The sequence below is a fragment of the Cololabis saira genome, chromosome 10 (genome assembly GCF_033807715.1).
Source record: "Cololabis saira isolate AMF1-May2022 chromosome 10, fColSai1.1, whole genome shotgun sequence".
Taxonomy (NCBI): Eukaryota; Metazoa; Chordata; class Actinopteri; order Beloniformes; family Belonidae; genus Cololabis; species Cololabis saira.
Window position 1 is genome coordinate 40,828,553 of NC_084596.1, and position 26,084 is coordinate 40,854,636.

The following is a 26,084-nucleotide window of genomic DNA, read 5'->3' on the forward strand; positions in this document are numbered from 1 at the left end:
AGTATACCCACATTTAAACGTTTCTTGTATATTGTTTATGTATGTATTAAAACTTGAGTTGTTTTTTTCTTAGACTCTATTTATTGAGTGAGATCGTTTTCGAGATAATCCAGAATACATTTACAGGTAGTTTATATCTCACAGTCAATGAATTTCCGTGTAGTATTTTCAAGGTTATTGTTTTCCATCAGCTGTTCAAACTAATCCGGGGACTTCTGCTCGTCATACTTGGAATTACACTGCACTATTTATGTCACCACGGATGGCGATTATGTCAACTAATAAGAGTTTTTAGATGTTAGCAAACTGAACTGAAGCTTGAAATCTCTGCTTTAGAGACTTAAAATGTTGAATGAAAAAAGGCGAATGTATTCGGGCCACCAGTATGAATGAGCGCCGGTGTTCTGTCGATACATGCTACCCTTCGAGAATTGCTACTCGGAGGTTCTGCGCATGCGCACAGTCGATTTTCAAAGTTTGATTGCCACGCCCACCATTTCTTGTACGATGTAAAATTGATAATATGGAATGTTGAGTATTTGATCCTTCAAAATACACTACCTATGACATGAATTGCATTACACTTTGTGAACATTATACAATAAAGAGAAAAAAAAACAATTCTATCGCTTTTATTTGATATTCATTCAGCCATTCGCATTTATTTAACCAGACAGGTCATTAAGAACACATTCTTATTTACAATGACGGCCTGGCAAGCGACAAGGACCACTTGAGGGGGAAAGGAAGTGGGCTAGGGAGTAAAACACAGTCAAATTGTAGCTCTACAAAGGTAGAAAACCATTAGGTAGCATCTTTTGATAGGGTAGCAAAAATCGACATAACACCACCAGAAAACAGTCAGTTTGAACTGCGCCATAACGACGCGGCCGCTGATTGGTCATCGGCGCGATGACGCAATGACGCAGCAGGTAGTAGCGTGCGTGACAGGGGTTAGCATCACACTTCACACTTCACACATCAAACTCTGCACAACAACCGCCGGAGGGGGAATTATGTAACATATCGCAGAAGAGCCCCACTAATTAAAAGGATTAACGTTTATTTTGGCACGGCGAGGATGTCTGTCCCGGCAGGAGAAGGATGACGACGACACAACTGTTGTGGCGACTTGTGTCAGTGTGTCTGTGTGTAGCTGTAGTTTGTTGGTGAGTGCATTTAAAAATGTCCTTTTTTTTTTTTTTTGAAGGCGTTGTTGCCGCATTGTCAGACTTTGGGGGTTAAACCTGTGCGAGCACTATTACCTGGGGTTTATAGCGACCACAGCGCCAGCTAGCTCGTATGTTTGTGTTTGTGTGATGTGGCACCTGGTCTGTGACTCTGGTCCGTCAGTCCGGACGGAGCTCCAGCTGCTGCCGGACGGACTGACTGACTGACGGACAGCCGCTTTCAGCACTGATCCTGTTTGATTTGATTGATTTATGCATTTCTTTTACTCTTGGTGCTGCATGGCACGCATAAGGGCACCGCATTGGAGACACCTGACTACAACAAAACGTCTCCTCCTGCTGTTGCTGCACACCTGTATTCATTCACCTCCGTCCAGGTGTTCTGCCAATCTTTGTTACCTGCCGAGAAATTATACTTTGTGGTTCTGCGCATGCGCACAGTCGATTTTTCAAAGTTTGATTGCCACGCCAATCATTTCTTGCACAATGTAAAATTGATAATATGGGATGTTGAGTATTTGATCCTTCAAAATACACTACCCATGACATGAATGCATTACATAAAGAGGAAAGAAAGAGAAAAAAAACTACAATTCTATCGCTTTATTTGATATTCATTCAGTCTTTGATTCAGATTCAGATTCAGAAAGAAATTTATCCCAGAGGGGCAATTGCAAGAACAACTGAGCATCAACACGTTGAAAGTACCAAAAAGAATAATAATAGAATAAAATAAAAGCAGATAAATGAGGCATGTCTCGTATGTACAAAATATATAAATGTAAGAATGTCAAAAAAATGTACATGTAAATGCACAATGTAAATGTACATGACAGTAGTGGTATAAATAAGAATATAAAGTGTCAGTGTAAAGTGTCGACAGTGTATGTGGATTGGCCTTTATTTAACCAGGCAGGTCATTAAGAACACATTCTTATTTACAATGACGGCCTGGCAAGCGACAAGGACCACTTGGAGGGGACAAGGAAGTGGTTTAGGGGGTAAAACTCAGTAAAATTGTAGCTTTACAAAGGTAGAAAACCATTAGGGAGCATTTTTTGGCAAAGCAGCAGAAATTGGCAGAACACCGGACTTTACTTACACACATTTGGCTCAGCAGTCGACAGGATTACAGGACTGTCATATCAGACCTGTTGAGACTCCAAGCTCTTTGGGTCCGTGTTAATCTAACAGAACCACAAATCTAACTAGATGATTGATTAATGGGTGGTAAGTAAGCCATCACGTTAGAGGATAGTAAACGTAAAACGATCTCCGAGTGCTTCTCAGAGAAAAGGGGAGAGATATGACGCCCTGCTGGAAAAGATACTGTCGAGGATGTTGGCATGACCTACTTTCTCACACATTTCATCAGCTCTCCTTTTAGAGCGAAGCCCTGGGTGGTGACAGTTTGGGCCAGTTGACACCGAGTTGTTTATTTTTACTTTTACGCCAGTGAAATGTAACTCTAACGTAAACGTGACTGCAGGTACTGTCACTGATTCACATACATACAGGACTGTCTCAGAAAATTAGAATATTGTGATAAAGTTCTTTATTTTCTGTAATGCAATTTAAAAAAACAAAAATGTCATACATTCTGGATTCATTACAAATCAACTGAAATATTGCAAGCCTTTTATTATTTTAATATTGCTGATTATGGCTTACAGTTAAAGATTAAGATTCCCAGAATATTCAAATTTTTTGAGATAGGATATTTGAGTTTTCTTAAACTGTAAGCCATGATCAGCTATATTAAAATAATAAAAGGCTTGCAATATTTCAGTTGATTTTTAATGAATCCAGAATGTATGACATTTTTGCATTACAGAAAATAAAGGACTTTATCACAATATTCTAATTTTCTGAGACAGTCCTGTAGATACATACAACTGTCTTAGAGGAAAAGGGGACTTAACAACAGACTGCACTTTTTCTTTCTTTGAGTGTGTTTATCCAGAGATGTCAGTTGTTGAAGTATAATGTGAGATTGTGTATTTATTTACCTGCCATCAGGTAGATTTGATCATACTTGTCTTCCTGTGAGATAACACATTTGTTTGTACTAACTAGACTATGCTGACCTTACCACCTCAATAAGATGACTTTTAGTCTATTTTTTTTATTCAGTTCACTTCAGGAATATGTTTTATCACATGTTTTATCACTTTATCACCTCATTTCTGTAGAAAGACTCAACTGAAAAACAAAAATCAACAAACGAAAGAAAAGAAAAACATGGGAAATCTGCAGTTTCTCTGAACCAGAGGGCAAGGCATCATATAATACTATTTATCATTAGTAAAAAAAAAATCATCTTTGCACAAATTTTATGCATATTAGTATTTACAGTATGTGTTTAAGAGACCACCCATAATGATGCTTACAGTATTATGTACATCTATTAGGGTTGCACAATATTAGTATCAGTATTCAAACTATTATCTTATGGGCTCCCATCCCTGCTATGGACAAAACCAGCCAAAGTAACTGTGGACTCTCATCCCTGTTGTCTGTAGTGATGCCTTCATAGTGCTTTACACAACCATGTTGCTCATCAACAACAACAGCGCTACTGTGGACATCATGGCAGGTGCCACCAAGGGACTCAAAACTGTAGCGGTAGGAGACGAAACGAGAGTTTGACCGAGCAAGAGACTGACAAATTGTAAATCTTGAACTGTTGGGTAAAAATTGACTTCAGCTTCATACCTGTAAGGGGACTTTCTGAGCTAAAAAATCTGCCTCTCTGCTAGGTAAATGAAATACTGGAACCAGCCCAGAATGAACTGGGCTGAGTAAATTGGATAACAGAGATGACTGTGACTTCACATATCAATTAATTGTCCAAAATGACCTAAGCCAGAGCGAAGGCCCTCAGCTCCTCAGAGGGCTTGCCTATCTCTTAGCGCCTTGCAGGGGCTAAATATGAAATCATATCAGATAAAATGCTGCAGTGATGACATTTCATTTATACGGTCAAAGATCAGTTTCACACTATTTTCTTTGTGGCTACAGTGACGTTTCAAGCCTTTTCTTCTGTCATTGCTTCAACTTTGTACTCCATCAGAATCTATTTCCATGGTACTTAATTTCTGTTCAGTGTTTTATGAAATATATCGTACAAGCCTGAGCAGACATGGCATCTTGAATTTTACCAACACTTTGAATATGGTTTTGAGAGCATTAAGTCTTAATCTTTAAATAGAAACTCGATCGTTTTGCAAAAATGTCATTAATCAAACTGGGATTTGTCACTGAGTCAGTGTTCAAGTGTGGCCCTGGATGACAGGAGTGGGAAATGTCTGTGATTTGAAGCCCCTTACGATGAATCCTTGTTCCTGTTCTGCCGTGAGTGGAGGCCCTCGCTCTGTTGTCAGAGATATTAATAGGGTCTTCAAGTCCTCTATATGGACTGTAAACACTGTCATGTAAGCCAACATGACATATCTAAACGTACAGACATGCTATGAGCTGGTTTAAGGATAAATGTGTGGGCACTCTTTTGTCAGCATCCCTGCAGCTCATTTGCTGGAACAGTTTTATCTGAAAAGTCATTTTATGTCTTGACTTCCACACTTTTCCTCGAATTCCGGTTCCTGACGTCCAACACGGGTGAGAGTTACCAGATGTCGAGGGTTTTTACTCCCTACATGTGACTCTGACAGGCGTCAAGTTGACTCATGTTCTTATCTGCTGACTGTTTCTCAGATGAGCTCATAGTTGCTCAGCATTGCCTCGTGTCTGGAAGAATCGGAAGTATTTATCAGTTCAGGGAACGTCATTAGCTGACAAGCCTGATGGCAAACCCTGGCCTGCTTACAGGTTACAGGTAATGCTTTGATAGTTTATGGAGCTAAGAGTCAAATGGAAAGGTGTCAACACTTTTGCAGCAGCACTGCAAAAAATCTAAATATTACCAGGAATATTTGTCTTATTTATAGTTAAAATGCATAATTTTTAGTCAAAAAATCTCATTACACTTAAAACAATAGTCATTACCAGAAAAATAACTTATTTGACAATTTTCACTTGTTTCAAGTACATTTTCACTTGAAATAAGTAGAAAAAACCTGCCAGTGGGACAAGATTTTTCTTCTTATTACAAACAAAAAAATCTTGTTCCACTGGCAGATTTTTCTACTTATTTTACGGTAAGTGAAAATCTACTTGAAACAGGTGGAAATTGTTGTTTTTTTCAAGTGATGAGTCTTGTTTTAATTGTAATGAGATTTTTTTTTAACTAAAAATGACACATTTTAATTAGAAATAAGACAAATATTCTTGTTAAGATTTTGAGTTTTTGCAGTGAGCTCTACAGTATGTCTGCATTTTACTGTAGCTTCATAAAGTAAAATACAGCAGTGTGCTAACAACATTTTTGCTGCAAAGGTTGTTTTGGCCTATACTTAAAGTTCCCGACAGACACCAGAAGAAAATACAAATTACAATTATTTTTACAGAAGTAACACTTAACTATAAAGGCTCTTTCTGTTTATTAATGTCTGTTACCAACAATCCTACTTTCATGTAGAGAGATATGCTCCTTGCAAAGGCGTGCGTCTCGACTTCTATCTCTGCCAACGGATAAGATAAATGGATTTGTTGGGGTACCTGGACTTCAGTGGTGCATCTTACTGTGACTTTGGGTTTCAGTGTTCATCTTTAAATTAATGTGTCTTTACACCGATGCACCGAATGTTCGGTAACCGAAATTGTTCGGCCGAAAATAGCAAAAACACCACTTTCGGTGTTCGGCGGAATAAGTGGGGAAAAAAACCGAACAATTAATAACGGCGTGTTTATCTTTTAGATGACGCAAAAGAAGTGGATAAAACAGAATAAATAAATAAAAATCCATCCCTTTCCCATATTAATACTTGTATGGGAAAGGGATTGATTTTTTTTAATTTATTTTTTCTTTATTTTGTTTTATCCACTTCTTTTTCACTTTTTTTACAATGCACTTTAATGCATTAAATGCATTTTTTTTTTTTTTTTTAGTTTTAAGGCCTATGTTACAATTTTTCAGCAGTCAGTCATAGGCCTAATGTAGGCTCAAAGATGGCCAAAAAATTATTTTGCCAATTTATTTATTTTAAGTTATTGTGCTTTGTTGGTATAATGTCTGGTGGAATATTTAAAAAATGCTGGGAAATGTTCAGTTGTTCATGTTAAATAAATATTTCTACCTTGTAATTTTGTAAAAAAAAAAAAAAAGAAAATTAATTGAAAAGCATGCCTAAAGCACATTTATTTGATAAATGCAATGGTGAAAAAACTGGCAAAATAAATGGAAAAACTGCGAAGAACCATGTTCGGTATGTTATGATATTCGGCCAAGTGTTTATTATTATTTTCGGTTTGGTCCACAAATTTTCATTTCGGTGCATCACTAGTCTTTACTTAATACACGTTTTTCTGAATTGAGTTCAGCCGTTTAATGCTCTCTGCTCTGTTGCACTGAATGTCCTGGTCAGGTCCTGCGGTTGCCATGTTGGATGCACAGAGTCGAACACGGAGGCCCCGGGAATCGCCTCGTTGCAAGATGACAGTCCAGTCGAGGAGTCGGAGGAAAAGACTCATCAAAAGGTAACTTTGTTTGATCATCTGATACCGTAAAGAATCCCGTTGCACAAGGTCGTCACAGATTAGTGAGGGGAGAGTTCGCTCATGTGACAAAATAGTTGGCAGTGTAGGCTTTGCTGATTTCCCCACACAGGAAACATCTCGCGGTCACATCAACAGCAAGTACACAGCATGACTCAGATACCTGAACTGGTCAGAGATTTATGGGCGTTTTTCCACTCTGTTGACCAAACTGTCTCTGTCATCACTGTCAGTGACATTGCTGAATGTTTTTATGATTATTTCTTTTTCTTTTCCTAGGATGAGGAGAGCTGGGCCCTACCTGACCAGCTCGTATCTGAAAATGAGCAGCTGACAGACTACGATCATCCAGAAGAAGATTCGATAGCACAAGACGCAGCTCAGAAACATCACACAGAGGTAGCATTTATAAGAGAAAACAACCGAGAGTTTGTTGAAATGACTAGTATTTCTAGACTAATACCTCATGGAGAGTAGTCTTATCTTAATTTAAACAGAATTATAGACAAACACATTGTTTGCAAATCAATTAAACACAGAAACCTTTTTCACAACTCATCTCACAAACTTAGTTTTGCAGTCCTAAATACAAACGCAAGGATGCTGGGCTGTGATATTTGCATGCCGTATGTGAGTCATAACTTCAAAGACTCATTTTGGTTTCTTTTGAAGCAACACAGCATTTTTAGATCAAGAATAACTTTTATATACATTATCCTGTACATTATACATTATATTATACCTGTACATCCTTGAACATTATATTAGGTCAGGTGTTATGCTCATCCCATCACATTTCCTCTCTTCATCCTTCCATCAGACCATTAAAGCGGAGGAGTATGCTGCAGAAATGCTGCAGGGAGCCGACACAGACATTTCACAAACTGAGCAGAGCTCTGAATATCAAAACCCTGAAACGTCGGTCCCTAAGGATCAGGACTCTGCCCAGCAGCCGGCCCTCGCCGACTCTGTCATTCCTGCTGCAGATAAAGAGGATCCCCCCATCCTTGGTGTTCAAGAAGACATCCCGGACAGGCAAGCGTGTTTTGTAGATATCATAGGTTTAGATCCCTGCTCGTGCTTCAATGCATCACATGTGAAATGTGTTGCTGTTGTTTCATTTCAGTGATCCGAGCGCTGCACCTGATGTAGCGGCTCCTGAAGCCGTTGATCCTGAACTGCTTCCATCGGACTGTGTGGACGAGGAGGAAGACAACCCTTATGACAATGACAGGTACGTAGAACTATTTTATTATTTGTTTATTGTTGGCTTTATCTCAAACAACAACAAATCACCATCAAATTAAAAGCGCCAAAAATGTCAAAAAAAGCAAAACAATTTAACAGTCTCATCCAGAAATAAAGAACAACAGCAAAATAATAATAAATAATCCTCAGAATATCATATCATATGCCATAAGAAATGTAAAAAATTTAAATAAAATAAGAAAATAAAAAGAAAAGACACAATAATAACAAAAAATAAATAAATACAACACAAACAATTAATAAACAAAGATCAAGGCATAATTAAACTAGCCTCCTACAATATCCTAAACTGAAAAATGTAATTTCCAGTCACTTATTTGATGATCCATGACCAGCCATGAATGCAGGGAGTTACATTTGTATCGTATATGATGTATCACATAAAGAACAGAATAATAATAAAAGAATTACATACAGAAGGTAAATTGAGTTCTTTAGAGGTCCTTATTTTTATATTTGTCAAGAATTGTTTTCTTGTATGTGTTTTTAAACCGTACTAACTGTACATCTTTAAAATAAAAGCATCACAAGTTATTTGTGAGACAAACCACACTGCAAAAACTCAAAATCTTAACAAGAATATTTGTCTTATTTCTAGTTAAAACGTCTCATTTTTAGTCAAAAAATCTCATTACACTTAAAACAAGAGTCATCACCAGAAAAATAACTTATTTGACAATTTTCACCTGTTTCAAGTAAATTTTCACTTGAAATAAGTAGAAAAATCTGCCAGTGGAACAAGATTTATCTTCTCATTACAAGCAAAAAAAATCTTGTTCCACTGGCAGATTTTTCTACTTATTTTACGGGAAAATCTACTTGAAACAGGTGAAAATTGTTGTTTTTTGAGTTTTTGAGTTTTGTCTTAAGTGTAATGAGATTTATTATACTAAAAATTACAAATATTCTTGTTAAGATTTTGAGTTTTTGCAGTGCTTTGCAGAATGGGGTCAAAGTTACCATTTTAGACGTACAAGTGCCACTGTTATTGTCTCTTATTGCCCCCCGTCCCCTCTCCCATGGCAGCCCCCCACTGGTTCTGGAGAACACTTCCAACGCTCACACTGCAGGTACTAAAATCCACCCTGAGCCTGTTCTGAGTCCTCCATCCGTGCCGAGCAGCAAGACTCTGGAGAGCAACGCGTCACACATGTTGAAGGAGGTGAAGCAGGTGAGGCAGTCGGATGCCACGTGAACTACTTTCCTCCCTGCCAGAGGAGACGTCGGTCCCAGCCCTCATTTTCTCATTATCTTGGACAGGACTTGGGGTCCCCTGTCGCCACAGACACAGATCCCAGTGTCACCAGAGACCCGGAGGACATCCCCACTTTTGATGAGTGGAAGGCAAAGGAGGTGGAGAAACATAAGAGTAAGATCACAGATTATAAACATGGATCACTGGCCACGGTTACATGATGTTTTTTGATTTGGAATTAATTAATCCAAATTAAATAATTCAGAATTAAACTATTTTCCTTCGAGTTTACATAGAAATAGTAATTCCAAATTGAGGTTTACATGGAAAATACGTTTGATTGGCTTTCTCCAATTCCTCTTAAGGTCTGGGGGTTGGGAAGGTTCTGATTGGATAGGGGGGGGACCGGAAGTTAAGTCTACTTGGAAGAAAAGCAAACTTAGCCGCTACAACTTTGAAAAGCTCACAATTTTTATGTTTCTTGCCATCTGTTCTTTTAATTATTTCCAGGTCCTCCAAGCTATTTATTAAATTAATGGTCTCTGCTCTTGACCACCGTTTACTGCGTGCTGCCATATTGAAACTTTGTTTGGAAAACAAGCCCAGCGCTGAATAAACCAGCCATTTACTTAGGAATTGAGGCCCCGTTTACACGTAGCAAAAACAGTGGCGTTTTCATGCGTTTTGGCCGTTCGTTTACACGAAAACGCGGCTCAAAGTCACCAAAAATTATTTCTGAAAAATGTGGAGATTTGCAAAAACTCCGTCTTCACATTTACTTGTAAGCGGAGGGAAACAGACATTTAGGCTTCACAACGTCACATTATGCCACAGAAACGTCACCACACTGCAAAAACTCTAAATCTTAACAAGAATATTTGTCTATTTCTAGTTAAAATGTTTTATTTTTTACTCAAAAAAATCTCATTACATTTAAAACAAGACTCATCACTGGAAAAAAGTGAAAATTTACTTGAAACAGGTGAAAATTGTCAAATAAGTTATTTATCTGGTTATGGCTCTTGTTTTAAGTGTAATGAGATTTTTTGACTAAAAATTAGACATTTTAACTAGAAATAAGATAAATATTCCTGGTAAGATTTTGAGTTTGTGCAGTGCAGCGTCATGTGTGCGACCTGTGTTTACAATTTGTTTGGCCACCGTCAATATTTTATCTGTATTATATTCTAAAGTCACACTTTGAAGTAACTGGAAGTTACTCGTGTCATTTGTTGATGTGTTTTTCCAGGATTCTGATTGGCTAGCATGACTTTATCTTCCCGTTACACTGCCCCCTGTAGGTTTGGCAGCTCATAGCTCCTTAACAGCTATTTATGCAGGTTCGTGTAAATGATAGTATTTTTCAAAACGTAGATGGGGAAATATCCGTTTTTGTAAATACCCGGCTATGTGTAAACGTGGCCTAAGTTTAATTTGGAATGGCCATTTTCATTCGGAACTAGGTGTTTACATGGTAATTTTTGCTCATTTTAAATCAGATTTCATTTTAATTCTGAATCAGAGAGGAATTAAACTTCCCATGTAAACGCACTAATTCTTATTTGACTTCAAATACAAGAGGGCAAGGAATGAACTTTAAAATTCTCCCTCATATCCTTGTTCCTTTTGTTTGTGTGGGTCCAGCTCTCTCCACTCACACGTACAACAACGGAGGTTCTCACAGGGTGAAGAAGGTCCAGAAGAACTTCAACAACTACGCGTCAGTGGAGTGTGGAGCCAAGATACTTGGCGCTAACCCAGATGCTAAGGTTCATGAAACTCCTGCTTTTCTTGCAGCTTTTATAAGAAAAACCCAACTTGCTTTATTGTGTGTAACAAGGATAGATGAACACGAATGTGTTTGCATTTTCAACCCAGAGCACTTCAGCCATACTGAAGGAGAACATGGACCTGTACATGCTAAACCCTTGCAGTAACAAAATCTGGTACGTGCCTTTTCAGTCTGCTGCGCTCTGTTTTCACAATAATATTTACTTTCACATCCATCTGAAGTCTGCTGTTGGTTTTCAACTCCACCTGTCCGTTTCTCAGGTTTATCATCGAGCTCTGCGAGCCCATCCAGGTGAAGCAGTTGGACATCGCCAACTTTGAGCTCTTCTCCTCTACACCTAAAGACTTTCTTGTCTCTATCAGTGACAGGTATGGGTTGAAGTTTAAAAGATTTTAATCCAATATAGCCAAATATGGAGCCAAATCAAGGCCAAAAGTTTTGCTAATTTGAAAATAAATACATTTCTTTTTTTTTCAGTATCAGAACTTTTTTTTTCAGTTTCACATCTTTTTTTTCCAGTTTCACTTCTTTTTCACTTGTAGTACTTGGCACCGTACTTGGTAGTATCTGGAAGTGGGAAATGTCAAACTTTAAAGTGTGGCTGTTGAACTGTACAGTCTGGCATAGTTTATTGCTTTTATACTGCGATTGGTGCCAAGTACGGTCTAAAACAGCTTTTTAAACAGAAATGTGTCACTAATATCAGTTTTTTCCACTACCAATCACGTGAATATAGTGTACAGTGTTGAATCAAACTTCTACTGATAACTGATCTGTTATGCTGTCACTCATGATGCCACGCCCCTCTCAGTTGATGCCACGCCCCCCACGCCACATCGGGGCCAAAAATCTGAAACTGAAAAAAAAAAATGTAAACTGAAAAAAAAGATGTGAAACTAAAAAAAAAAAAGAAGTGAAACTGAAAAAAAAAGATCTGAAACTGGAAAAAAAGATTTGAAACTGAAATTAAAAGTTCTGAAACTGAAAAAAAGATCTGATACTGAAAAAAAAAATTGAAACTGTAAAAAAGAATTTTCAGGTTCAAATTTTATTTACAAATTAGCAAAACTTTTGGCCTTGATTTGGCTCCATAGCCAAATACCTTTTCAGTTAAAAGAAGAATCTCAAAGTTGGTATTCATCACTGGCTCATTAATTAATGTAATTATTGTTGAGAAATTGAAAGTAATGGATGTCTAAAATAAAATAGTATTTCTGATGGCAGGATAATTGAATGATTAATTCTTCCAATGTTAGCATGAGCTTCCAGATGTTCAAATGTTGCATAAATAAACTTTTGCAGATATCCAACGAACAAGTGGCTAAAGCTGGGGACCTTTCATGCCAGGGACGAACGCACAGTTCAGAGCTTCCCTTTAGATGAGCAACTTTATGCTAAATACGTGAAGGTGAGCACAATATTTGTTTTCTATCAGTCAGGCTGACACTATATCCGTCTGTATTCAAAACTTAAATGTCAGACATAGTTGGATGTACTGAATTTTAATGATTAGATCTGCCTTTAAATTTCTGCAAACAGATAGTGTTGCTCTGTTTCCACACAACTGCTGTGTGTCTTTTGTAAAGTTTGTCATTTCTAGAGATCTCTACAGTGTCTTCACTATTTAAACTTTGAGGAGGAGTTCACCTGTTTTACTGCATCTAATCCTGATCAGACATTTGGGTTGCATTTTATTGGTTTTATTGATTTCATTTTAGTGACCAGACACAACTGGATGGCAATTTGCTTTATGTCTCATTCAATGATTTTGTTATAACAGCAGACATGTTTTGAGTCTTTTACACTCATCGATTTTCAATCTTTCTTATACTAAGAAAAAAAAAAAACAAGGGCTAAGGGAGCATTTCAAAGTTTCACTTATGCACTTTCTTATATTCTGAAGTGAGAAATGGTTTCCAAGTGAAAGTCCTTGTCTTTAATTGCATGTAAATACTTGATGTTCAACTTGGGCCGGGTGTTTTTTTGTTATAATCTCTTAATTTCTCTTGACTGCAGTGTCTGTCTTCTGTAGTTTTGTTTTGCTGCTTCCCTTTAATGGTCACAACGTTCTATAGTCACCTGTATAAGAGCCGTTGCGTAGGAAGTCTTGTCCTGGTCCCCAGTATTGCTTCTGTTTTACATTTTTCTAATTTCAAAATTCATTAAAAATGTCTAAAATGTGTCTAAAGCACCGTGGAAAGTCTTTTTGTCGTAGATGTTGGCATCATTTTACCAACAAACTGTTTAGAGCTGTTTGGATTGCATGCTCTCATCTCCTTAATTTCTCTCTCTTTCTCCTTTTTCTGCTGCTTCAGATGTTCACCAAGTACATAAAGGTTAGCCTATCCTCCTTGTAGTGCACTGTGTTTGGATGAACTGAAAATGTGTTGTTGGGACTTTTATCTTAATAGACTAATCATCACCTCACCAAATCACATCTAACATGCTGATTTCTGCAAATCATTATAATGGCAGGACATGCTTTGAAAACACTTGTCACATATAAGAACAATGGAAATAACCTGGAATTATAAACCTTTTCTGCCATTTAAACAATCAAGTGTATCCTAACTACGGAAGAGTATTAGGGCCATGCAGGAGAAAAAATATTTGGGGGGCGAAGATTTTTTTTTTATTGTGAACTTTGAGAAAAAAGTTGAAATGTCGAGATTAATGTTGACATACATTTTCAAGAATAAAGTCGAAATTTCATGTATAAAGTCGGAATTTCAAGAATAAAGTTGAAATACATTTTGACTTTTTTCTCGAAATTGTACTTCAATATTATTCTCGACATTTCGACTTTTTTCTCAATATTTCAACTTTTTTCTCGACATTTCGAATATTTCTCGAAGTGCATAATGAAAAAAAAATCTTCCTCTAAAATATTATTTTTATTTTTCTCCTGCCTTCCCCTAATACTCTTCTGTACCTAACAGATCCTAACAGATGACTAATACTTCATACTGAGATGTTGCTACCCTGATTTACTGAAACTGTACCTCTCTGCCCATCCTGCAGTGTTTCATTTGCACCGAACATGGTTTTTCTGCCTCAAGAAAATCACCACATTGCTGTTTGTAACCAATTCTGCGAAGGGATGATTTTTGTGCACGGTGTTATTCTCCTACACATTTTTGTTCTGATTATCTGAATTGCAATCTGCTCATCTTTAACCTTTCAGGTGGAGCTGGTCTCTCACTTTGGCTCTGAACACTTCTGTCCTCTCAGTCTAATACGGTAAGCAACAGAAAATTCAATCATATTTTTAGTTAACATGCAGCATGAAGGGTGATGATTACAGGTTTTAACTTTTGAAAAGCTGTCAAAACACCAGCTAAAGACAACAACAAGAATGCAGCACTTGGACTGCATCCATGTATAGACGGCTGCACATTATTCTACTTCTTATCCACTATTTTTTGCATAAATTTGACTGACATTTTGTATAAATTTGCATATTGGATTAGTCATCAATCATCTGACCCTTTGTTTGGGTAGGTGCTGCAAATGTGGTCGCTGCGTTTGCAAAATGGAAACGTGTAAAAGATTGCACAAACGCATAGTTGTTGAGCAGGTCCCAGGAAATATGTGTGTGGTTGTTGTTTTCTTGTGCTTTCACTTGAAGACGAACTGAATATTAGTTTTGTTCATATGTTTAAATGTTCACATTAGTGCTGTCAGGCAATAAAAAAAAAATCTAATTAATTACAGGATTTATAATTAATTAATCACATTTTAATATCATATCTGCTAAAGGTCCCCAAATAAAGAATTAGAATTCTAGGACATTGCAAAAATTGCAGTGCATGACTAATCAATTGAATACACTAAGAAGAGAAGATTTGAAATCTACATTTTTATTGGTGAAGTGTGTTTCATAAATGAAATTCAAAAGAAAAAACTCAAGTACATCAGCAAACCAATTAGGCCAGGTGCATTATTAAAAAATGCAATGCAAATACAGTTAAATAAATAAAATTCAGAAATAAAATAAGGCTGAGTTCCAAATAGGCACTTAAGAAGACTCTCAATTCAAAATTAAAACTAAAGCTGACTCAATACAGCACTTCAAGTACTAGTAGCTGTAACGTTTACAGTGGAACTTGTCCAGACATGTTTAGCTTTTAAATGATAATTCAGGCTGGAGCAGCTCCGCTGATAGGAAAATTCTTTTTTACCAAATGTACAAATCACCGTGTTTTTGTTGATAGTCCCGTCTTCTTTCTTTTTATACATAAACTTGCCGTTCAAAGGCCCTGGCAGAGATTTGCTGAGTCGCTGCTCTGAGTCGCGTCCAGGTCTGTCACTGCTTTGTTAGTTTGACTAGCAGCAGGAGGGAAGTGACCTGTTACTGCCAAGTGAACTACGGGCAGTACTCGAGTTGTAAAAAAAAATCAGGGGGGACAGATATGGGGACAGATAATTTGTGCTGATTACAAATAATATAATATATTACAAATAATAGCAGTGACCAAAACAGCTGCAGAAATACTGCAGGAATGACATAGCAGCAGTTAAATGCAGCCTTCTGTAAGCTTTAAATATCCACTGGGCTTACATCAAATACATCAAAACACAACAATAAAAAACACTTTTCTGAACTTATCAATATGACTCTGTCCTTCACAGGATAAGTAAAATGGATCACTGCAAAAACTCAGAATAAGAATATTTGTCCTATTTCTAGTTAAAATGTCTCATTTTAGTAAAAAAAATCTTATTGCACTTAAAACAAGAATCATCACTGGAAAAAACAACAATTTTCACCTGTTTGAAGTAGATTTTCACTTGAAATAAGTAGAAAAATCTGCCAGTGGAACAAGATTTTTTTGCTTGTAATGAGAAGATAAGTTTTTGGTGATGACTCTAAATGTTGAAATAGCAGTAAAACCACATTCATTGATGAAATGACATAAGGGATGGAAAGGGGGGATGGCAGTTTTACAGGGGGGATGATTTGGACCGTTTTTATTTCAGGGGGGGATGCCATCCCCCCTCATCCCCCCTCATCCCCCCTCATCCCCCCTCATCCCCCCTCAACTCCAGTACTGCCTACGGGTCCCTCAATGGACCAAATTTAAAATGCTCACGCATTTTGCCACTCATTAATTGCGTTCATTTTCATAACGAGTTAATAAGCAGTGCAATTAATTAATCTAATTAACGCGCTAAACTGAGTGAGTTAAACCCACTTATAAGGCTTCAGTGTAGAGGTGTCTGTGGACGGCTGTCATCGTGAGATGGGAGTTCATAATCTTCTGGTTCTGTTTTCTGTCAGGGTTTTTGGGACAAGCATGGTGGAAGAGTATGAAGAGATCGCTGATCCCTCAGAGAGACAAGATGATCAGGACGATGACTTGGGTGAGATCTGAGAGCAAGACATCTGGAACCTGGTGTAATGGAAACTCTTTGCTGAAGTTTTGTGATTTTGAAAAAAAAAAAAAAAAAGTGTCTTTGAAATAGTCGTGACAAAAAAAAAAAAGAAATAGTCGTGATGATCTAGAGGCGTTTTATCTGGAGTTTTGCTGATGAGAGCTTTAACTGTGTTTTTTGTGCCCTGCAGACTATCCTTCACCTGGTGAAGCCAATCTATCCAAAAATCTGATTGGATCAGCAAAAGGTCTTAAACTAACTTCTACACTATTAAATGAGTGCACTTGACCTAAACTCAGATTAATGCTAGATCAACTTTTGACGTTTCTTCTTCAGATGCTATTCTGAACATGGTCAAAGACATTGCTGTCAACGTTCTGGGACGAAGCTCAGAGATGAAAGGTACTGCCTTTACTAGGCCTGTGTTGAAAAAGATCCATTTTCCGATTCTAAATCGATTCTCATATTAATTCCTAAAAATCGAATTGTATGTCTAAAGATTTTTTTTTTTTCATCATTGCATTAAAACTTGGTATTTTTTTTGTTTATGCCGAAAAAAGGAATGTTTTGTTGGACAGGAAAATAACTAGTGCCATGTTTTTGCCTTTAAATATGTTTAAAGGTATGAAAACATTAAAGTTTGCATAAATTGTCCATATTTAATTACTTTATATACTGTCTTGGGGTTACATTTGCATTAAAATGCTAAAAACCATATTCTCAAAACTTAAAAACCAAAAAAAACAGAAAACTGGGAAAAATAAAAACGGAATGTGTCATTTGTCCTCTGTTTTCTGCCCTGCATCTTATAATTCTGCCCCATGATGTTTCTGAAAGCAGTTCTATCAGCATTCTGGGAGCTGATTGGTCCTTACAGCATCATTAGGCGCCAATACTTGCTGTTGAATCTCAATATAATACTAGTATTAATATGTTGCAAAACTACACAGTCATATAATTCATGCAACAGCTTCAAAAAACAATTTTAATAACACTAACCCAAATCAATATTGAAATCGAATCAAATCTTGATAATCGATTCTGAATCTTAAGAATCAGAATCGAATCGATTCTTGACATTTTAATCGAAAATAATGTCTAATGTCTAGTCTAATAATGTCGTAGTTCATTATTTTATATTGATAAGATGCTGATATTGAGTAAGTTGTTATAACTTTTGAAGCTAATCGTTGTGAATGTTTCTTGTCCTTGTTTTCAAGGCAACCTTTCATCTCAGGAAGTGAACACGACTGAGCCGTCTCAACAGCCTGAAACCTCCTCTGACACGGTGACTACTGATCTTACCCCAGTGTGAGTACCTGTTTTCCACGGATTTACCTCCTGCTGCACCTCTTGTGTAACTTAAAGGGGACCTATTATGGCATCTAATACCTATTTTAAACAGGCCTTGAATGTCTTAAAAACAAGCTTTTGATTGTTTTTACTAAATAAATTAGAAATTCAGCCTCTGAGTCATGTCTTTATCTTTACCGTTTCTAACCTCATTATCTATGAGGGATTCTGAGTGGGCGGGGCTATGATAATGAGGCTCTGTGCTGATTGGCTGCCTGAATCATGCGATTCACCGCTACGGAAAAATGGTGGAAGCTCCGGCCGGTGGAGTTAGTTGTGGGCGTGTTGATCCAGCGCAATGATATTAAACTTATCAGGCAATTTGACCGAACTTGTTTTCTAGGTGTAGATTATCACCTTTAACGTACACCTGCCAGCCAATCAGAATTGAGTATTCACACAGACCTTGGTATAAAGCGGTTATAACTCTGTCCTTTTTGTTACCGTTTACAATATTTAACATGGTTCTTCTGTCTCCAGTCCAGACGGTGAGGATGTGCAGGTTTTACCCGACCCTGGCGTCCCCCCAACCGAAGCCCCGTCGGTGGAGATCCCTTCACCAGAGACGGACACTACTGACGGCACCGAGGGGAAGCTCCCTCCTCCTCCTCCAGAGGAAACTATAGTCATTCCTTTAGACAAAGAAGAGGAAGAACCGATCAGCTCCAGCATCACTCTCCTGGACAAGGAGGAGGAAGTGGATGATGGTAAAGAGAAGAAGAACAGTGAGGAGCAGCAGCGTCCGGGGGGCCGGAGCTACTGCTCCCCACCTTCCTCTTCATGCTCCTGTGCAGCTTCCCTCCAGGAGTACGTGCAGCGGCAGAGTTCAGCCTCTCTGTCCCAAAAGAGGAAATGCCAAGCAGTGGATGGAAAGCAAAAAGATCCTCTCATCCAGACGCCCACTCGGCACAAACCTCCGCCGTCGTCTACGTCGACGGAGCCCCCGCCGCAGGAGACGGGGGCACAGCAACCTCCTGAAAAAGAACCAGCTTCTGACCAGGAGCCGGAGCGGCAAGCGGTCGTATCGGAGGACAAGCAGCTTCCTGACGAACCTGCGTCTGAACCCCCTCCGCTGGAGCCCAGCCAGACCGTGAACCTCCCGCAGCCCAGCGTCTCCGAGGAGACGTCGGCCACGCCGACGCCCGTCGTCGAGATGCCTCCGCCGGCTTCTGAAGCACCGGCCGAGGAGCCGGGGCCCTCAAAGAGCCAGCCTGAAGAGAAGCCCCCTCAGCCCTCCACCTCCCTCGGCAGCTCGGCCCAAATACAACCCACAGCCACCGTCCCGGGGGACGGCCCGTCGGCGGAGCCACCGGAGGAGAAGCCGAGCGTTGAAATCCCTCACCCCGAGGTGGATCCCTCCATCCAAACACAGGATAAGACGGATCAGCTCCCCGAGGGCCCGAGCGTAGAGACTCAGGCCGAGCCACCGGTTGTACCTGAAGGCGGCCCTGCTCCCACCGAGGTCCCCAGTCCTCTTCCTGAGGCCGTAACGGAGACGGAGCCTCCCGGCGGTCATGTGACCGGAGTGGAGGACCTGGCAGAAGACGCCTCTCCCTCCTCCGGGGGGAACGGGCAGCCATTTCGCCCCTCTTCTCCAACCCCTCCTTCAGCCGCCTCGTCGTCCCTCTCAGACATCTACGCAGAACCTTTTAACGGCACGGAGCCCAACGGGAACCCGGTGCCCAGCTCCAGCCAGAAGGAGTCCGTCTTCATGAGACTCAACAACCGCATCAAGGCCTTGGAGGTCAACATGTCGCTGAGCGGCCGGTACCTGGAGCAGCTCAGCCAGAGGTGTGGAGAGTAGCAAGACACGGCCACAGCAACTCTGATGAAATACTAAATGAGGTTTCTTCCATTTCTGTCCACTAAAGGTATCGGAAGCAGATGGAGGAGATGCAGAGGGCTTTTAACAAAACCATCATTAAACTGCAGAACACTTCCAGAATAGCAGAGGAGCAGGTTAGACATGTTTGAGATGGCTTTCCCCGACACTTTTTCACATATTTGAACAGAAAGCTGCTTATGGCGCTTTTCCACTAGTGCCTACTCAGCCCGACTCGCCTCCACTCGGTTTGGTTCTTCTCCACCAGGGGTCTAACGTGCAGAGTAGATACTTTTCTGTATCTATTCTGCCGAGGTTCTAAGCGGCTGAATCGGCTGTATCTCACATCATCACACTACAGGCCACCGATTGGTCGGGGGGTTGGAGTCAGACGTCTGAGTCAGGAGGAGGAAATCAGAGAAAGAGACTCTGACGGATTCTTGTTCATTTTATTCAACAGGCAATGGCAGCAAAAGTCTGTTTCTGATCCAACTCTGAGGTGCAGATGTTCATAAACCTGGTGCTGAGGAGAGAATTAAAAAGGGATCTAGACGGAGATAAGGAACGACCAGATCCACCAGGAGCTCTGTCTCTTCATAGCTGCTCACGGCTCCAGCTGACTTTTCAGCAGCGCCGAGACAAACAAAAAAAAAAAAGCGTTGCTGCTTGAAGCCTCTCTCACTCTCATTTTTTAACTTGATATCAAACACAAGCCACAGACCCAGCAGCACATCTATCATCTCCTCCAGGTTCTACATCTTTAGTGTTGTTGTCTTCTTCATTTAGATACACAATCAAATACGTCACAGCAGCTTCTCTCCAACCTCCTACTTCTGCTCCAGGTGCTGAATTGTTATGGAAAAGAAACCAGCCGGGTTGAGTCGAGTTGAGATGAGTAGAGCTGAGTAGGTGCTAGTGTAAAAGCGCTATTAGATTCCTCCGTGCAGCCAGGTGTTTACCAGGTGTTGCAGCTGATGCTTTAACTATTCACCCTGATTAAAATATCTGGCCTTTCCCTGATTCTGAATCCACGTGGACAGCTTCTCAGTGTTTCCTTGCTCGCAGGACCTGCGTCAGACCGAATCCATCCAGCTGCTGCAGGGTCAGCTGGAGAACGTGACCCAGCTGGTTCTCAACTTGTCGGTCAGAGTCAGCCAGCTGCACAGTGAGGTAGATACAAACCCCACATCTGGAATCGCTGTCTGTTCAGCCGGATACAACCTAGCACAGGGGTCGGCAACCCACGACTCTAGAGCCGTATGCGGCTCTTTAGCGCCGCCCTAGTGGCTCCTGGAGCTTTTTCAAAAATGTTTGACCTTTTTTTTCCTTTTTTTCTTCTTTTTTCCTCTTTATTTTCTCTTTTTTCTTCTTTTTTTTCTTTTTTCCTTTTTTTCTCTTTTTCTTTTTTCCTTTTTTAATCTCGACATTTCGACTTTTTTCTCGACATTTTGACTTTTTTCTTGACATTTCCACTTTTTTCTTAACATTTCCACTTTTCCCACCTCTTTCCACTTTTTTCACGAGATTGTAATTCAACATTAATCTCAACATTTCCACTTTTTTCTCGACATTTTCACTATTTCCTCAACATTTCCACTTTTTTCTCGACATTTCAACCTTTTTTCTCCACATTTCGCCATTTGCCTTCATTCTAAGGCTTATACAAGACTTTTCATTTTTTGCAGCTCCAGACATATTTGTTTTTGGTCCAATATGGCTCTTTTTTCTCTTTCTTTTTTCGTCCTTTTTCCTTTCCTTTTTAATCTCGACATTTCGACTTTTTTCTCGACAATACGACTTTTTTCTCGACATTTCCACTTTTTTCTCGAGATTGTACTTCAACATTAATCTTGACATTTCAACTTTTTTCTCGACATTTCAACTTTTTTCTCCACATTTCGCCATTTGCCTTAATTCTAAGGCTTATACAAGACTTTTCATTTTTTGCGGCTCCAGACATATTTGTTTTTTTTTGTTTTTGGTCCAATATGGCTCTGTCAACATTTTGGGTTGCCGACCCTTGAACTAGTAGCTTTAGTATTTTAGTTTTTTTATTGTGAATGCTGGTGCTTGTGATGCCTGAACAAATACTAGTTCACTGACTTCAAAGTGTCTTTCTCTTAAATTGAATCTTCTGTAAAAGTTGGAAAGCCTTTTTGACGTCGCTCTGCTCCGACATGATGAGTTTGTGCTCACCGATGTGTTTGTAGGTGGCGGACAGGCAGAACTACCTGCTGCTGTCTCTGGCGCTGTGCTTGTGTCTGGGCCTGCTGCTGTGCGTCAACCACTGCCGCATCACGGTTCCCCCGGCCTCAGAACCGGAGCCGCCCCCACCCAAGAGCTACACGTACTGCTGTCCTGAGAGGTGGGATCACCAGTGGGGTGAGGGGGTTTATGTATCAGATGCAGCTTTTCCACTTAAACCTCATTTGTTTCTTTCAAGGCAATTCACTTCCTGTGATGAGACGGGCTTGAAGAGGAGTGCATCTTACCCCCTCATCCACTCGGAGTCTTTCCAGTTAGCAACCACTGAATGTAAGGATTCTCACCTTAAAGAAACGGCTAAATAGAATTGTAGTACAGTCATCCCTCGCTGTAACGCGGTTCACCTTTCACGTCTCGCTGCTTCACGGATTGTGCTTCGTGTTCTGCATTCTGGTTGGCTAAACAGTCTTCACTTCCTGTGTCAATAACGTTGGTCGCTTAGCAACAAGCTGAGAACGGCCAATGAGCTTCAGGCCACGTTTACACATAGCCGGGTATTTACAAAAACGGATATTTCCCCCTCTACGTTTTGAAAAATACCATCATTTACATGAGATTGTTTTCAAAATCTCTTCATTTACACAAACCCGCATAAATAGCTGTTAAGGTGCTATGAGCAGCCAAACCTACAGGGGGCAGTGTAACGAGAAGATAAAGTCATGCTAGCCAATCAGAATCCTGGAAAAAAACATCAACAAATGACACGAGTAACTTCCAGTTACTTCCAAGATGAACGAGAGTATTTCGTTTGGAGTGACAGAGAAGTGGAGTTACTTTTAAGTGTGACTTTAGAATATAAAACTAGTAAAATACAAGAAAATATTGAGGGTGGCCAAACTAATTGTAAACACAGGTCGCACTCATGACGCTGCACTGCAAAAACTCAAAATCTTACCAGGAATATTTGTCTTATTTCTAGTTAAGATGTCTCATTTTTAGTCAAGAAATCTCATTACACTTAAAACAAGAGCCATCACCAGATAAATAACTTGTTATTTGACAATTTTCACCTGTTTCAAGTAAATTTTCACTTATTTCCACTGATGAGTCTTTTTTTAAGTGTAATGAGATTTTTTTGACTAAAAATTAAACATTTTATCTAGAAATAAGACAAATATTCTTGTTAAGATTTAGAGTTTTGCAGTGTGGTGATGTTTCTGTGGCATAATGTGACGTTCTGAAGCCTAAATGTCCGTTTCCCTCCGTTTACAAGCAAACGTGAAGACAGAGTTTTTGCAAATTTCCACTTTGGCCGGAGTTTTCAAAATTATCAGTTTTTGGTGACTTTGAGCTTCGTTTTCGTGTAAACGAACGGCCAAAACGCATGAAAACGCCACTGTTATTGCTATGTGTAAACGGGGCCTCAGTGAGCAGCTCAAGAACGGGACCTTTGATGAATCGTTCATTACAGTCTCAGATATAATCCATGGTGGCATGTTCGGTTTTTTTTTGTTTTCTTTTTTTTACTTTATTTTGCAGTTTTTCGTTAACAAACATCAAGCTTACAAACGCAGAAATAGAAAAGAACGAGTATCCCCCCCACCCCAAAGGCTCTTAGACAGGAATGAAATTAATAAACAAAAATAAATAAATAAATACCTAGATACAAAAACAAATACAATGCTTCATTGACAGCGAAAACTTTCCACAAATTCTATAAATGGACTCCAGGCCAAAGTGAAGCTTTTGCAGGCTTTACATATCTTGTATCTCAGTATCTCTAACGGTAAGAAAGATAGTACATCCCTCAACATCTGCAGGAATGACGGGGCGACATTTGATTTCCAGTTAAAAAGTATAAGTCTGCGTATAAGCAGGAATACTACATTTACTTGTGAGTTTGAGACTTTACAGCCCGGAGGTGGTGCACCAAAGATGGCTGTGTGATAGCTAAGTGCTATAGTTGGAGATTTTGGAAAATACACCAAATATCTGCCTCCAATAGTCATTGAGAGAAGTACATGACCAGGCAACCGCAGGCACATAGCTGCACCTCGGTCGGTTTATGAGAATCTTTTTGCCCAGAAGAAAAAAGAGCGACAACAACGACCCATAACTAAGTTCTTCTCTGGAAAAAACACACCTGCACTTTTAGGAGAAAAATACGCTATAGAGTAAAGTCAGGATGCAGCAGCATTTTTCATTTTCTCCCGTTCAAATCCAATTACTCGGTTCGTGGTGGGGCGGGGCTGATCTCAGCAATTTGAAGCCTTTTATAATAATAGAGGGAATGCTTATGACGTCACAGATGGGACTTCACAGCGGCTTACGCTCACTGAAGGCAGAAAGACTGAGTGGCAGCGTAAACCTTCAGTTTGAGCAACTGGAAAACATCTAAAATGGGAAAGAGTTGTTGTGTGATTGAGCTTAAGGGAGACAAATGGATCACTGCAATTCACAGAAACAACTGGATTCCAGGCACCGAAACGTGGATTTGCGGTTCCCATTTTGTATCACGTTAAACGGTCAAATCATAAAGTTCGGTGTCCTCATCACTTTAATTTCACCAACAAATCCTGTCTTGAAGTCGGACCAAGCGTCAAGACTTTTGTAAGCCTTCAAGCTTTGCTTCATGTATTTCCCCGGCGTAGAAATTAAGTACATATAAATATCAGGAAACTGGATTCGTGGCCAAATATTAATGTCCATGGACCACTGGTTCTTGGTAACTGTACCAAATATTAATGTCCATGGACCACTGGTTCTTGGTAACTGTACCAAATATTAATGTCCATGGACCACTGGTTCTTGGTAACTGTACCAAATATTAATGTCCATGGACCACTGGTTTTTGGGGTAACTGTACGCGTCACTGTCAAGTCCAACTGCCTTTAATTTAAGCTGATAATCAGCTGTTATCCCGTCTTCTCCACTAGTTGCAGCTGTTTTTGCTGATGTTTTACCACTAAGTTGCTACTTCACGGATTTCACCTATCACAGGTTCTTTTTGGAACGTAACCCCTGTGAAAAACAAGGGATTACTGTATATATTCTGAATGATTTAAAACCAAGTCAATCTTTGGTCAACAGGCCCAGATACGCTGCTTGCAGAGGAGACGCAAAGCCTCTGTCCAGCCAACAGAAAGGTGTGTTGAAGTCTTAGCTCTGCAATGGGAGTTTTCCCTTCAGATTCTTCATTGTGTTTCTCCCCTTCTTGTATTCTGCACAGAGGAGGCGTCGCCGGGTGAAACCCTTGGATAAAGTAGAGACTCTGAGAGCCTCTTTCCAAGCCGCTCCCAAGCGGTGCAACGGAGGCGTGGTGGTGTGCAACGGGGGTCCCGTGGTCACCAGGCCCGGCCCGCTGGCGCAGCGCTTCCTCCAGCCCGTGTTCAGAGACTCTCCGTCGGAGGGCAGCTCCGAGGGATCGCACTCGGACGACCCGTCGTTCTGCGGCATCACCACGGCCTGCTCCCGCATCTGCGACGGCCTCCCCCCACCCAAAACCCGCGCGGAGAGACGGGCGCTGAGGCGCAGGCGTCCCAAGCCCCGCTGCGCGCTGGTGGAACTGCTGCACGACCCGCACAGGGACAAGAACCAGACGCTGAACCAGACACTGCCCAGCTCCATCACAGACATCATGAACAGGAAACCAGAGCAGAACTCTGGCCCGCTGCTGGCGCTCACGGGTCCCGTCTGACCCCGGGGGACCAACCCCCCCCTTCCCCTCAGTGACTGCTGGGAACTGTTCCCTGAAGAAGGGAGGCGGCCGTTTAGGCATCAGGGCAGCTTTAACGCTTTGCAACCAGACAATCTGTCCATTCTGTTCATGTTCTCGCTTCAGCTGACGTTGGGACATCTATATTTGTTACACATCCAATCAGGGAAGCGTCTTCCCGGCATCCAAAGCATTTCTCTTGTGAGTAAATGCATGTGTGGGTTTTGACCCCGACACATTTAAGGAACACAATCATTTCCAGGTCTGTATTTTTATTTTGGCACTAATTTATAGTAGGTTTTTTCTAGCGCTTGCGGTATAACATGTCTGAGTCGAAGCCGTTCATTATTTGAAACTTGGCCACAATCTTATCTGAGCATCCGACACTGCGGAATCTTTTCAATCATTATACTATTCCTTTCATGTCATCTAACCTTGAAATAAACCGCGGGGGAAGCCCGTGGAGGCTGTGAACAAAACATTGGGGAATTTCTTGGAAAAGGATCCAAATAAAACGGCGATGTTGGAGTGATTCTGCTTCGTTCTGTGGTGTT

General features: G+C 40.1%; 1 protein-coding gene across 2 annotated transcripts; it reads left to right on the plus strand.

Moving 5' to 3' along the window:
- The first annotated feature begins 944 nt into the window (after positions 1 to 944).
- On the plus strand, positions 945 to 26,084 carry LOC133453067 (SUN domain-containing ossification factor-like). 2 transcript variants are annotated; one of them, XM_061732920.1, is made up of 24 exons: positions 945 to 1,169; positions 6,674 to 6,785; positions 7,083 to 7,202; positions 7,624 to 7,838; positions 7,930 to 8,037; positions 9,099 to 9,243; positions 9,333 to 9,441; positions 10,912 to 11,036; positions 11,146 to 11,213; positions 11,320 to 11,427; positions 12,362 to 12,467; positions 13,375 to 13,395; positions 14,244 to 14,299; positions 16,341 to 16,423; positions 16,626 to 16,682; positions 16,772 to 16,837; positions 17,656 to 17,746; positions 18,269 to 19,579; positions 19,660 to 19,747; positions 20,676 to 20,780; positions 21,821 to 21,975; positions 22,054 to 22,145; positions 24,906 to 24,961; positions 25,045 to 26,084. In XM_061732920.1, exons 1-24 carry the CDS (start codon positions 1,105 to 1,107, stop codon positions 25,510 to 25,512), a joined length of 3,930 nt encoding a protein of 1,309 aa, XP_061588904.1. In that variant the 5' UTR covers positions 945 to 1,104; the 3' UTR covers positions 25,513 to 26,084. The 2 variants fall into 2 exon arrangements, with proteins under 2 accessions (XP_061588904.1, XP_061588905.1); XM_061732921.1 differs by lacking the exon at positions 13,375 to 13,395.